At 33.3% G+C, this 13,342-nt stretch overlaps 1 protein-coding gene across 1 annotated transcript; it reads right to left on the reverse strand.

Moving 5' to 3' along the window:
* Positions 1-1,794: 1,794 nt before the first annotated feature.
* LOC132748581 (ER membrane protein complex subunit 6-like) lies at positions 1,795-11,992 on the reverse strand. The gene is made up of 4 exons (XM_060738201.1): positions 11,864-11,992; positions 5,825-5,985; positions 3,522-3,614; positions 1,795-3,071 (listed from the first exon to the last, which is right to left on the reverse strand). Exons 1-4 carry the CDS (start codon positions 11,964-11,966, stop codon positions 3,021-3,023), a joined length of 408 nt encoding a protein of 135 aa, XP_060594184.1. The 5' UTR covers positions 11,967-11,992; the 3' UTR covers positions 1,795-3,020.
* Between the last annotated feature and the right edge of the window lie 1,350 nt (positions 11,993-13,342).

The raw sequence follows: 13,342 nt of genomic DNA on the forward strand, positions 1-13,342 counted from the left end.
AGCTAGACATATTTTTCCAACATATGCATGGGTGAGCCGGATGACATGATATGCTGTAAATATTTGTGCTAATTTGTTTTGAAAATCTCTTGATGCTTGACCGATAAAGAGCGAACAATATTTTTTGTAATTGTTAACCTTTGACCTCTAAGTCTGACCTTCACATTGAAGGCAGGGGTCTGGGCTTGTGCATGACAGACCATTCATTATGCTTAACACTTACCAACTGACTTCAAAATCCCTTGATACATGACAGAGTAATGGGCCGGACAAGATATTTTAACTGCTGACCTTTGACCTCAGTGTGACTTGAAGCTGGGGGTCTAGGTCTTGCACATGAAACATGGTCTTATCATGCTACACATTTGCGTCAAGTTATTTCAAATTCTTGATTTATGACAAAGTTATGGACCGGACACAATTTTTTAACTGCTGGTCTTAGACCTCAAACTATGACCTTACAGCTAGAGGTCTAGGTCTTGCCCATGACACACCATCTCAGCATGCTTAATATCTTTGCTAAAATGTTTTAAAATCCCTTAATGCATGACAGAGTTATGGACCCAATAAGGTTTTGAAACACATACATGCACATAACGACAGTAGTAACACTACTTGGCTCTTGCCATTATTGGTCACTAGGTCCTCTCAGCTGAATATTCAGTAATTGTCAACACATGATCACCTGTAGCAGTGCAGATTATGCTAAGAGTATTCAGCATTGCACACAAGTACTTTCAGCTTAACAGACAATCACTTTAAAGCAGCAATCCACCAGATTCATACTCATTTTCACACAATAGGGCCAAGATGGCCCTAGACAATCACCTGACCAATCAAACTTATCAGAACATTTACTTAGACAAGCATCCTGACCAAGTTTGATGAAAAATGAGTCAAAAATGTGACCACTATTAACAAGGTTTTTACAAATTTGAGCAGTGTGACCTAGTTTTTGACCCCAGATGACCCATATTTGAACTTGACCTAGAAATCATCAAAACAAACTTTCAGACCAATTTCAAGAATATTTGTATCAAAACAGTAGCCACTGGAGTGTTAACAAGATTTTTCTATTTTTAGCTCATGTGACCTAGTTTTTCATCCGAGAATGTTCACTCATCTAAACAATTACATAGACAAGCATCCTGACCAAGTTTGATGTTATTGAGTCAAAAATGTGACCTCTAGAGTGTTAACAAGGTTTTTCCATATTTGGGCAGTGTGTCCTAGTTTTTGATCCTAGGTGACCCATATTCGAAGTTGACCAAGAAATCATCAAAACAAACTTTCAGACCAATTTTCAGCATATTTGGATTAAAACAGTAGCCACTCGAGTGTTAACAAAATTTTTTTTATGTCCTGTGACATAGTTTTTTATCCGCAATGACCCATGTTTGAACTCATTCCAGCAATTAATTAGACAAGCATCCTGACCAAGTTTGATTACATTCAACGCTCCTAAAAGCTTACCCTGAGTTAGCTCAGGTGAGCTAAAAACTTTCGAAAATGTATTTAAAAGTAAAATACAAAATGTATTATTAAGTGAATAAAGAAAGTAATTCAAACATTGCAAACACCACATACAACCCACAAGTCATTCATAACGAAAATATTATTGTCAATATCCATTAGAATGTGGTTTTTTTAATATGGTTTAAGTTTTAAAAAATATCCAATTAAATCTTTGCAGCAAATCATGTAAAATATGACATCAGTAAAGGCCAATATGGTGAACTAGCACATTATAAATAAATATAACATGTTTGACAAAAGAAATAAGGAAAATTGTTCTTTCTTTTCAGATTTATTCAGGATCATCATATCTTATATACATAAAATTTTATAAATACAAAATGTATCAACAACATTTACTCATTGCACAAGAAATGAATTACAATTTTTTAGTGAGGAGACAATCAAAGTTGTCACAATGATGAAGTATGATTGTTACTGACAGCCATGTAAGTTCACCAACAATCTGACTAAAGTTCACATCTTCTTATCTTTAACATACAACTTTTTTAACCTACAGTGTATAACGGATTTCCCTTGAATAACGTTTGGAACAGTCTATTCAAAGTTTAATGGGTAACAATTATTTGTTTAGTTGGGTTTTACGTTGCACCAACACAGTATAGGTCATATGGCAACAGCTTTACTTAGAAATACAAAAATTGAGTTATCAACAATATTAGAGCCTGGTCAGACTGCATAGAAGTTCAGACTGGCCTGGCTCTATACTGGCAAGTGACAAAGGCTGATCACAGTCAGTCCCGGCAGGTTAAAGAACTGAATTTATTTTAATCGACTTCACTATCATTTTGTCTGAAATACCAATTATTAAAAACTGTGAATTTTTTATACATATATCATTATCAAAACACATGCAGTCTTAATAGCATTTAATTGAATATAGTCTTTAACTTGAAATAGGAGTAACATGTATAAAAGTAATATTTCAAGAGGTCTGAACATGTCCTCCCAACAAATTGCTGTTTATCTTACATACAAAATATCTGTATGTGAAATCACCAACCAACCCTTTAGAAAATCATAATGGTACATGATCTATGTTTGTATATTTATTTTTTCACCAAAAGATTCATTGTTTTCCAGTTTTCATTAAAAAGGCATAGAAATGCTGTTTTTGATTTTTCTGATATCATGACCTTTAAAATATTTATCAGTTATCACTGTCCAATAAAGTGCAGTAAAATATGACATTTCCAAACTGAATGTCAAAATGTTCAATATCATTAATGATTGACATGAACATTATCAATTTCATTCATATTTAGATTATCGATAAATAACAACACTTTACTGAAACACAGTTTAGAAATAAATGTAACTTTCGTTAAAATTCCTGCAATGAATCATTATAAATCTCACAATAAAAGATAATTTAGTACAATATAATTTAAGAATGTGTTGTGTTGTAGTCCCTGGTATATACAGATCTGTTCCAACATCATTCTTCTAGAGTAATATCTGTCTGTTGTTCTATCTCTCCACTCTCAGTACACATGCACCATCCCATACAAAAATGTCCAACACAACACATACGTCTGATAAATGTATGTTAAGGAAAAAACATTTTTCTTTTCTTTAATTAAAAGAGAAATATAAGAATGTGTCATTACCAGAAAATGTATAAAGTTCTTTCCATACTGTGAAGTATTTAACTATTCTGTAAAGAATAAAACATTTTATGACTGCATAAACTAAAATATATATGCTATTATATAAATATCTATATGATTCAAAGGAAAGTTTTACCTTGAAGAATTTAATTTTCATTCAATGTTCTGAACAGTCTTAACTCATTTTTTAACTCTGTTATTGGAGACAATTAATCAACATTCTCTAGTCTTGGACAGTATGGTACATGTATATTGAAAGAAATAATGAAAAATTAACAAAAAATATTTTAAGTAATGGGTATGGTGACCTATGGTAAACAAACGTTACATAATCACCCATCCAGTTACTGGCGCCTATATATTATTAAAGGATACAAAAAGGCCTCCAAATAGACCTTTTGTGACAAGATCACGCCTTGATATAAAATATTTGTTCCAACTTGTACCAGCTTTGGTCATCAAGAAAAACTGAAAATAATTATAAAATAATTTGAATGAGAAGTAACATACAACAAAGGCATCATCTTTACGGGGCCAGTTTAAACCCCATGGCTTTTATTTGAACAAACTTGGTAGACACCCATTAGAAGATGTTTCATGCTAGACATCAAAGGTCTAGCTCGTTGGATTTTTTAAAAGAAGTTTTTTAAGTTTTTTTTTTACAAATATATTTAAAAACAATGACACCCCTGGGGCAGGGCCAGTTTTGACCCCAGGGCTTTTATTTGAACAATCTTTGTAGGCACTTACTAGAAGATGTTTCATGCTTAATATCTACACTCTAGCTATTCAGCTATTCGAAGAAGATTTTTAAGTTTTTGCTATACACATATAGGGAAAATCAATGTCCCCCGGGGCGGGGCCAATTTTGACCCCAGGGCTTATATTTGAACAAACTTGGTAGACATCCATTAGAACATGCTTCATGCTAAATACCTAAGCTCTAGCTCTTTGGGTTCTTTAAAAGAAGATTTTTAAGTTTTTACTATATGCATATAGGAAAAATCAATGACCCCCTGGGGCGGGGCAATTTTGACCCCAGGGCTTTTATTTTAACAAACTTGGTAGACACCCATTAGAAGATGTTTCATGCCAAATATCTAAGCTCTAGCTCTTTTGGTTTTTTAGAAGAAGATATTTAAAGTTTTTTCTTTTGGTTGCCATGGCAACCAGAGTTCTGCATGGAAGTAAATTCTTTGAACAATTTTCAAAGGTGATCACCAAAGGAACATTCCTGTGAAGTTTGGATGAAATTGGCTTAGTGGTTTTATGAGGAGATATCATTTAAAGTAAAAGTTTACGGACGCCGGACGGACACCGGACGAAAAACGATCACAAAAGCTCACCCTGTCACAAAGTGACAGGTGAGCTAAAAAGGTCATATAGCAGCTTTTCTGCCTTGCTGGAGGAGGAAGACATCAGTTTCCCCTAAGTGCATTATTTCTGGCACGGAAGGGTACCCAAGTAGAATAACACGGGAGGGTACCCAAGTAGAATAACACGGAAAGGTACCCAAGTAGAATAACAGTCAGCTTGCTGGAAAGCTTCCTCACATGAAAAAATTGTTTGAACTCCTCGGGATGAGGGGCAAGTGGATCATCTTAATGACTTGGCCGGGAACACTCATCATTATTTCAACAATGATCAGAAATTAGTATTTGACAGTTCTTTAAGTAAAAAAGGGAAATTATGTAAAATTTTAAATCAATGCTGGAATTTCTTCTTGCAAAATGAGCTTTGAGATGAGTAACAGAACATTCACAATAAGTCAATGTAATGTATACTAGCGGGTGTATTCTTTTATTTTTCTCAGTATTAAACATATATTTTTGCTGCATTATCATTATTCAGTGTAAATGGATTTTTGTTTTTAAGTTAAAAGAATCACACCAAATACACATTCAGCTCTGAAAGTCAAAAACTACACAGCTCTGAAAGTCTATAACTCTATTAATCATTTCTAATTTGTAATGTTGAGGCAGCACACCACACTAAATGAAGCCGCAGCTTCGAATGGCCAGGAGGATTTCATGGATATAGTGACTATTGTGGATTTAAATGACTGGTTGTCTTTAAAATGCATTTTCAGCATGAAATTTGTTTTTGTGACATGTTATATGATCATTGGCAAATTCGAAAACATGGTTAGAAATCACATGCTGATAATTATTGATGTCAAGGTCGCCATTGTTTGTAAACATTGCTTTTAAACAGCATGCTCGGTGAAAAAAAGTAATTTTACAGGGGGGTACAAACTTTCAGCAATAGCAAAAAATCTACAAGGCCAAGCACCTATTTCTTTGTGATATTTTGCATGCACAGGGAGTTGCTAAAGCAGTGACTGAGTTTTTGTAGACCGTATATTTGCAGGTATTTTTTGCCGGAGGTACGAAAAATGTTGTTTTGGGTCTCGGACCACTATAGATTTTTGGCTTTTACGGAATGAATTGGATTTTTTTTAACTGCCTGACTGTTGCACATGGGATGATTTCATTACAGATTTGCAATGGTATGACATATATGTTCTTAACAAAATGTGTTTTCTTTTTCCAGGTTGTTTAGTTTGGGATCAGATTTATCAGACATATTGCTTGTAGGACATTGACGACAGAAACTTGAAATTTAGTGTGGAGTGCTACCTTAGTTTAGGCAAGTTTGAAGATAAGATATATACTTACTGATAATACAAAAGCCATGATGAAGTAAAATGCAAATCCATATAGTGCTGTAAGACCAAGGACACCTGCTGCAGCTCCTGATAGTGCAGACATTGATGTTCTACAATAATCTAATATACCATTGTTTGTACGCACTGCTAACTCATTATATGCTGTTGGCTCTACAATAAAAATATGTTAACTTACATGACAGTTACAAGCACCATTTTAAAAGATTCATAGGGAATTGATATTTACTTATATTTTTAAAACTGTAATATAATATTAAGAACTTCAAATAATTTCTTCAAAGTTTACTTAACCAAGGGCTCTTGTTGCCAAATAATTAACATAATCTTCACATCACTTTATTTTGGGGGGATCACACCACTGTGAATTTGAGGAACAGTTAAATCTTTATAAGGAGACACCTATTAAGCTGGCAATCTGAAGGTTGTTGGTATACTTAGGCGTCAAGTGCTTTCCTGAATGTATGATTGACTGATTGAATGAATGAAGTGAATGAATGGGCACCTGCAGGTCATGATGTTTTCTTTCAAAAATAAGGTCAGTACACCATGATGACATTTACCAACCAGAGTCATTATACATAAAATGTGTTACTGTTAGCCATATTTTACTGAAAGTTAACATACTGTTTATGTGATATTTTGTGCAGCTGGTCTAGAGTAAGTCCTATAACTATAAGTATGATGTTGCTTTGAGATATTTTTACTTTTTGGTTTTGACCATCATAAACTATAACAAGCCTGTAACGTCTATACAGGCTGGTTAAAATGCCCCTTTGGGCTTATCACATAAAGTATTAGAGCATTTATAAAGAAGTTATTTAACCTATTTTGTTTCATACTTTGCATAATTTTATGAAACATATTTTTTACAGATTTCAAAAATTATGTTATATAAAAACATGATAAAGGGGAAATAATTCTCACAAAAGTGACAGTAACCATAAATTTTTCTTTTTGGGAGCACTATTTGAATCTGACAGCAGCAAAAGTCTAACCCTTACCCTTCTAGCTTAGCTTAGTTAAAACTTAAGACTTTTGCTGCGGTCAGATTCTAAAAGTGCTCCTATCTTCCATTAATGTTAAGCCCTTTGCGGGATGTAGACATGACTATAAACTAGTAGTCACTTCAGAAACAGCTATGAGATACAAGGGAATACGGGAATCAGTCCCTAGGTCTTACTGAATAGACCCCTTGGTTCTTTTACATGCCCAGTGTATAGCACTGATAGGGTGAGAGTGGTTTCGTCGAACTACCGTCTTATATAATAAACAGGTAGTGGTTTCGGCGAACTTAATTTATATAGTGCAAACAATATCTATTGTATAATGGGCACGCCAATTATCATGGTTTATCACACATTTTCATGCAATTAAAGACAAGATTTCGAAAATTTAAACCTATTATTTATTATTTTCTTTAGTATAATTTAGTAATATTTACATAAAACATTACACAATTGACCTTTTCGAAAACCTAGCTAAACACCGTTTTCCGGTACGTTACGGATTTAGCTCTGGGGAATTACACCAAATGAAGTACGTAACACAGTTACATGATATTTCTATCTTTCTATCTAATTTTACCATTTAAGGTGAAAAAAATTGATGTATTTGAAAATTATCAATATTCTTTTAATATTCTATTGCAAATTTTTCAAAAAATAAATTGTTTATAATAAAGTTAATGAAAATCAATAAAATAAAAACATACATAGTGGAATCTTCCATAATAAATAAAGTTATTTACTGCGTAAACTTGTGTATTTACTTTATTTTTTGTATGGAATTATTCATACAATGATGTTTAACTATATTCTTATAAAGAAATAACTGTTTTATTTCAATTTAATTTTAAAAAAGGCCGAAAACATCGAGTTCGCTATTATACTCCATTAGGTGAATTCCCCAGAGCTATGTACAGAAAGTACCGGAAAACGGCGTTTAGCTAGTAGTGATTATTCTAGACTTGAAAAAGGGGCAGGGAGGCATCAAACAGGGGCAGGGTGGAACATGTGTCAATACATATAGTTTATGACCGTTATGATAATCATGGTCAGATAACTCATATCTTATCAGCAGATTAATTACCTCCCTTTATCTCAACACTTTCTGGTTACTTGGTTCAGTGTGGTGTTTATTTTCTATTTTTATGGTGATAGTGTCAATAGTGTGCATCAGCTTCTTATGATTCACAGAAATGATTGAAAGAACTGTTAAAAAGTGGCACAGCTTAAAACCAAGACGGATAAACTAAGAACTGTTTGTGACTGAAATAATAGCTGCATGTACCTCAAGAAGGTGAATAGTTCTGTATGCCACCCAGGCAAAAAAGTGATTAGACAATTATATATTTAATTGTGTTACAATGAACAGCTTAACTCTGTGTGTGCTAAAAATGTTGTGAACAATTTTAAACAAAATGTCATATTTGTTTGTTCATGTGTATTTTTGAAGGTTTCATGTTCACTTTTCTCATGACTGTCCTCTGTCCTATTTTTATAGATTTAAAGCTCATGGAAATTATATTTCAATGAAAGAATTGTACTGTCTGTATATTTGTATCAATGACTTTATTGCAGGGCTACATTTACATTGTCACATAGTGACATTTTATGTATATTTTAAGGTTTCATGTTAAAAACTTTCATAACTTGGAATTTGTTTCATTATTTGAATCTGTACTTTGAGCAGTGATAATTGGTTCGTTACTTTGGGTCACTCTTTAATAATATAGCAAGACTGGTTAATTTTCTAAATAAATTTGAGTTATAAAACAATTTCAAGTCATTGAAATTACTTCAGTCATCTTTTATATTTCACAATAACAGTCACATTTAGCTAAAATCAATGTATGTGTAAATTTATCATGTACTGTACTCTGTAGAGATGTTCAAAGAAAAACCAACGATTTTATCTTTATTAAGTAAATCTAATTTCGAATCGATTGAAATTGATTACAAATTGTCATTATCTTGCAATTCATTATGATATTTCACATATGATTTTACAGGTAACTAATAGATTCTAACTGTAGTTGTTTCTGTACTATTTCATAAAAAAAAAAAAAAAAATCTCCCGACTTTCAACCGCAGAAAAACGGTTAATCTGTAGATTAATAATTCATTCAATTCATTAAAATGTCTTACAGCTAGAGACAAATATTCGCTTATTCATAATTGTCTTTGTTTATTTTCTGTAAAATTACCGTACGATTAGTCTAAACAGTCTATGTAACGAACGGCTTGCAGTACAGGACCGTACTTCAGTCCAGGGCCGTACTGCTAGTGTAGTGGCTTCGTACACAAATTATTTCAGTCGCCTCCTCTTATACAAATGTTGAATTGCAAGGGAGAAACACATTTAAAATCGATTCTTAGCAAATGTGAATAACTTTTATCGTACCTTTCTTTAGCTCCAAAACAGGAGGAAATACTGTGGTTTGTTTTGCGAATTTTCGCACGCTCTTTTTCAATTTCTGCAAATTTCCTTTTCGCAGATGGCATTTTGTTTCTCAAATGAACAACTAACTAATAAAAACCATAACACCCGTCCTTATGACTTTAAAGATTCTTTACGCAATTATAGAGATTAATATGTGTAAACAATTAAATGTAATTACCTGTACTTTTATCCCAATGAGCGGCATGTTTCAAAAGTATACGAATTTTTACCGACATTCATCACACAATCGTGTGAACAAACAAATTAGGGAATGCATTACAATTTGATTGTCTCCGTAAATCATTGCCATTTTAACCACATATTATCAATCAGTCGGTAATGTTCCTTACTAATCATTTCAAACTGTAGCAAACATAGCTAATTTGATCACGGGGCCGCTTCACACGGCCCACTTCACATCGGTCAGTCAATTGTTATCGCCGTGGGGCACCCAGTTTGTATATTGGAGCGTGTCAACATCATAATCTTATCTTATATATAAGTGATTGGCAGTTTTTTGTGTATCTTATACATATTGATTGGGTATAGGTAAAAGAGGGCAGCGGGGCGCATTTAAGTATACGGGCGGTGTTTTAGAGGCAAAAGGGCGGACTTAAAAAGGGGCAGGGCGGAGCGCCCTGTCATTCCGCGCTAGAATAATCACTAGGCTAGGTTTTCGAATTCGTGAATACAAAAAGAGCAACATCATAGAAATATATACACGTATATAAGTAAAACCTGGAAATAAAACAAATAATGATTTAAAATTTATAACAAATATTCGACGAAACCACTTTCGCACCTCTTCTGACTCTTCATAAATAAGTTCGCCGAACCGGTAGTTCGACGAAACCACCATAATTCCACTGATACATGCTTTCTTACCAGTACACCTCTAGTTAGGTGGGAAACACTGAGTGTCTCACTCTCTAAAAAATCCCAATGGTGTTACCCAGGATCGAACCTGGGACCTCAGGAGCAACAGCCACTGGTTTAACCTTACCCATAACACTTACCTAACCCTTATAGTAATCTGAGTGATTTTGTAGATATTGAATTGACCTTTTCGAAATCCTAGCTAAACACCGTTTTCCGGTATGTTACCGTTTTAGCTCTGGGGAATTTCCAGTGTTTCTGCCAGCTCTGATTTTCTGAGGGTCTTTTATGACCCCCTGTATGATATTTTAGGGGTCATTTCAAATTCATAAGGGTCATGCCAATAAATTTAACAAAAATGTAAAAAAAAACAGGTAACACTTTATAAGTTTTATTTACAATATTTTGTATATTTTTCGTGAAGAAATTGGTCAATCTCTGCTATTTTGGATTATTTGTCATCCAATAATAACGCTGTATTTCTTAAAAATTATGTGTATTAATTTTCATAGAAGAAAGAAAGTCGATACTATATTGAAATTCGTTCATAGTCGCCTTCTATTTTTCATAGTGCTTCATAGTACCGCCTAGTGACGTAATCAAGGGCCAAATAAAGCTTGACACTAAATATGTTAGTGTTCATCCTTAGCTGTTTTACAGAAATTAGAAACATTCTCCTGTCGCTATTGCTCCCTTCGAAGTTTCTAATTTCTGTAGAACAGCACAGATGAACACTAACATATACGCAGACTGCATTTTCCAGCAGACAGTTATTCGTTCGCAGAATATGACGACAACAAAATAAATAATTTTGTCTGGGCGCTTTCAATATATGCAGCAACGTATAAATGCAAGCGTTTATTAACTAGTTGAAATTGGCTAAATGCCGGGCCACGGACCCGGTAAATTTCATTTCTCATTAAAATTATAGTGGAGCCCACGGTAAACATTCCGTACATTTTTATACTGAATTGACGGTTTATAGTCTGTATATCTGACTTGTGTTGAAATCAGCGACGGTGAAATTCTTGCGTCACAAAATACGCACTAACTAAATTTCATTGCGTCATGGCTGAAAATAGTGCGCCAAAAACGCAAAAACGCGCTCTGGCAGAAACACTGAATTTCACCAAATGAGGTACATAACACAGTTACGTGATATTTCTATTTTTCTAATATTATTTAAGCGTTTAAGATGATAAAATTGATGTTTTTGAAAATTATCAATATTCCTTTAATATCTATTGCAAATAATTCAAAAAAAATAAATTATTTATAATGAAAATCAATAAAATTCAAACAGACGTAGTGGAATCCTCCATAATAAATAAAGTTATTTTCAGCGTAAACTTGTGTATTTACTTTATTTTTTGTATGGAATTATTCATACAATGATATTTAATTATTTTCTTATAAAGAAATAACTGTTTTATTTCAATTTAATTTTAAAAAAGGCCGAAAACATCGAGTTCGCTATTACACTCCATTAGGTGAATTCCCCAGAGCTATGTACAGAAAGTACCGGAAAACGGCGTTTAGCTAGGTTTTCGAATTCGTGAATAAATAATATTGGGCCGGCGTAAAAAATGTCATTGAACAGCTATCTAAGAACATCTTACTAGGATAAATGAATGTGAATGTTTTAACTTCAATAAAATATCATAATAAAAAAAATGTTTCCGACTCAGTTTTTTTATTTAAATCAGCAAACCTCTTTTAGTTTTCTGCTTCGTTTTCACTGCAATGGTAGTCGCCATTTTGAAAGGGAAACAATTCTTGTATTCATCGTTATCTCCCGTCCAATTACGTTCCATAAATCGATATGTGAATAATCAATTCAATTCAATTCAATTTTTTTACTCATTGTTGAGTTACTTTTCTTAAAATTACTCATTGTTGAGTTATTTTAGATAAATTATTTAAAGTATTGCTGGATGTGGTGGAGTTATAGTTTATGTTCGGCCAAATTATGAAAAAAGTACGTGTACAGTATGGCTTTAATTTTTTTCTCAAATGCAGATAAGAATCTACTAGAGAAAAAAAAAATGATATTCACTTTCAATCTGTCTCATACTACAAAGTTACACAGTCTGTCCGCTCTTATTAAATTTTCTTATCTTCCTTTTTCAATACGTAAATTTTGAGATCGGAGTCTTTCAAATATATGTAGTTCTTTGCTGGTTTCCTAGCAGTTTCTGGTCCAAAATTGTACATTTTAACACCTAAAATACAGACGAGTGTAAAACTTTCACAGAACAAAGTTAGGTACCTGTCCAGCATTACCTTGTTTTCAATATTGCTCTTATACGCTGCGTTTAATTGGAATATAGGCTTAAGTAAAACACATGTTCTCTCTTTTATTCAAAATTTCATAGCAGTTTTTCGGACCTTTTTATTTTGAATATATATAATTCAGGACCAGTACGAAATGTTAAGATGATTTTTAAGAAAGAAATGGAACTTCCCGACCTTTTCCGTGTCGTCTGCAAATATAATGTTCAACAGTATTGATTTACCTGGAATGGGGTTTCAGTTATTGCGCATGGGTTAAACTAAAATTCCCCAGGTGTGGCTTTTTTTAAATTTTGTCTCATGTTCTCTGTGGTAACTTCAAAATATATAAATCGTTGTACTGTTTCAACTGCTGTGTTGCAAAGAAAACAAATGTCTCTCTGATTTGATGAGGTAAACAGAGCTGTCCTATTGGTAAAATAGACTGTACAGAACGAAAATGATAAAGGGCCGGAAAACGGCTAGGGCCCGGAAACTGATAGGAAACCAGTAGCCAGTATTCTTTTATAAGGATTGTTTACCTTATGATAAAAATTTTACCCAGAATCTTAATATAATTATCTATCTTTGTATGGGAATCTCCCTGTTTTACCATAAAGTACTGACGGTATGTCACATGCTGATCTCCTTCTATTTCTTTATACCATGTTCATAAAACATTCCACGACCACGAATTTATCGAAAGATTTTGTAAATGGAGGAAAACGGCGATAATCTTGATGTTTATTTCGGCTGTTGCGTTGTTTATATTACCGTTGAAGTTTAAAATTGACCATCATCGTGAAGAATTATATATTCTGTGTCGATGGACCAAAGGATTATGTGAAAATATTGGAAATGGAATAAAATACATGGTAATTATATGACGGTAGGGGTGCGGATTTTTTCCGGCGAACAT

The sequence above is a fragment of the Ruditapes philippinarum genome, unplaced genomic scaffold (genome assembly GCF_026571515.1).
Source record: "Ruditapes philippinarum isolate M1 unplaced genomic scaffold, ASM2657151v2 ctg1019_1_1_1_1, whole genome shotgun sequence".
Lineage (NCBI taxonomy): Eukaryota > Metazoa > Mollusca > Bivalvia > Venerida > Veneridae > Ruditapes > Ruditapes philippinarum.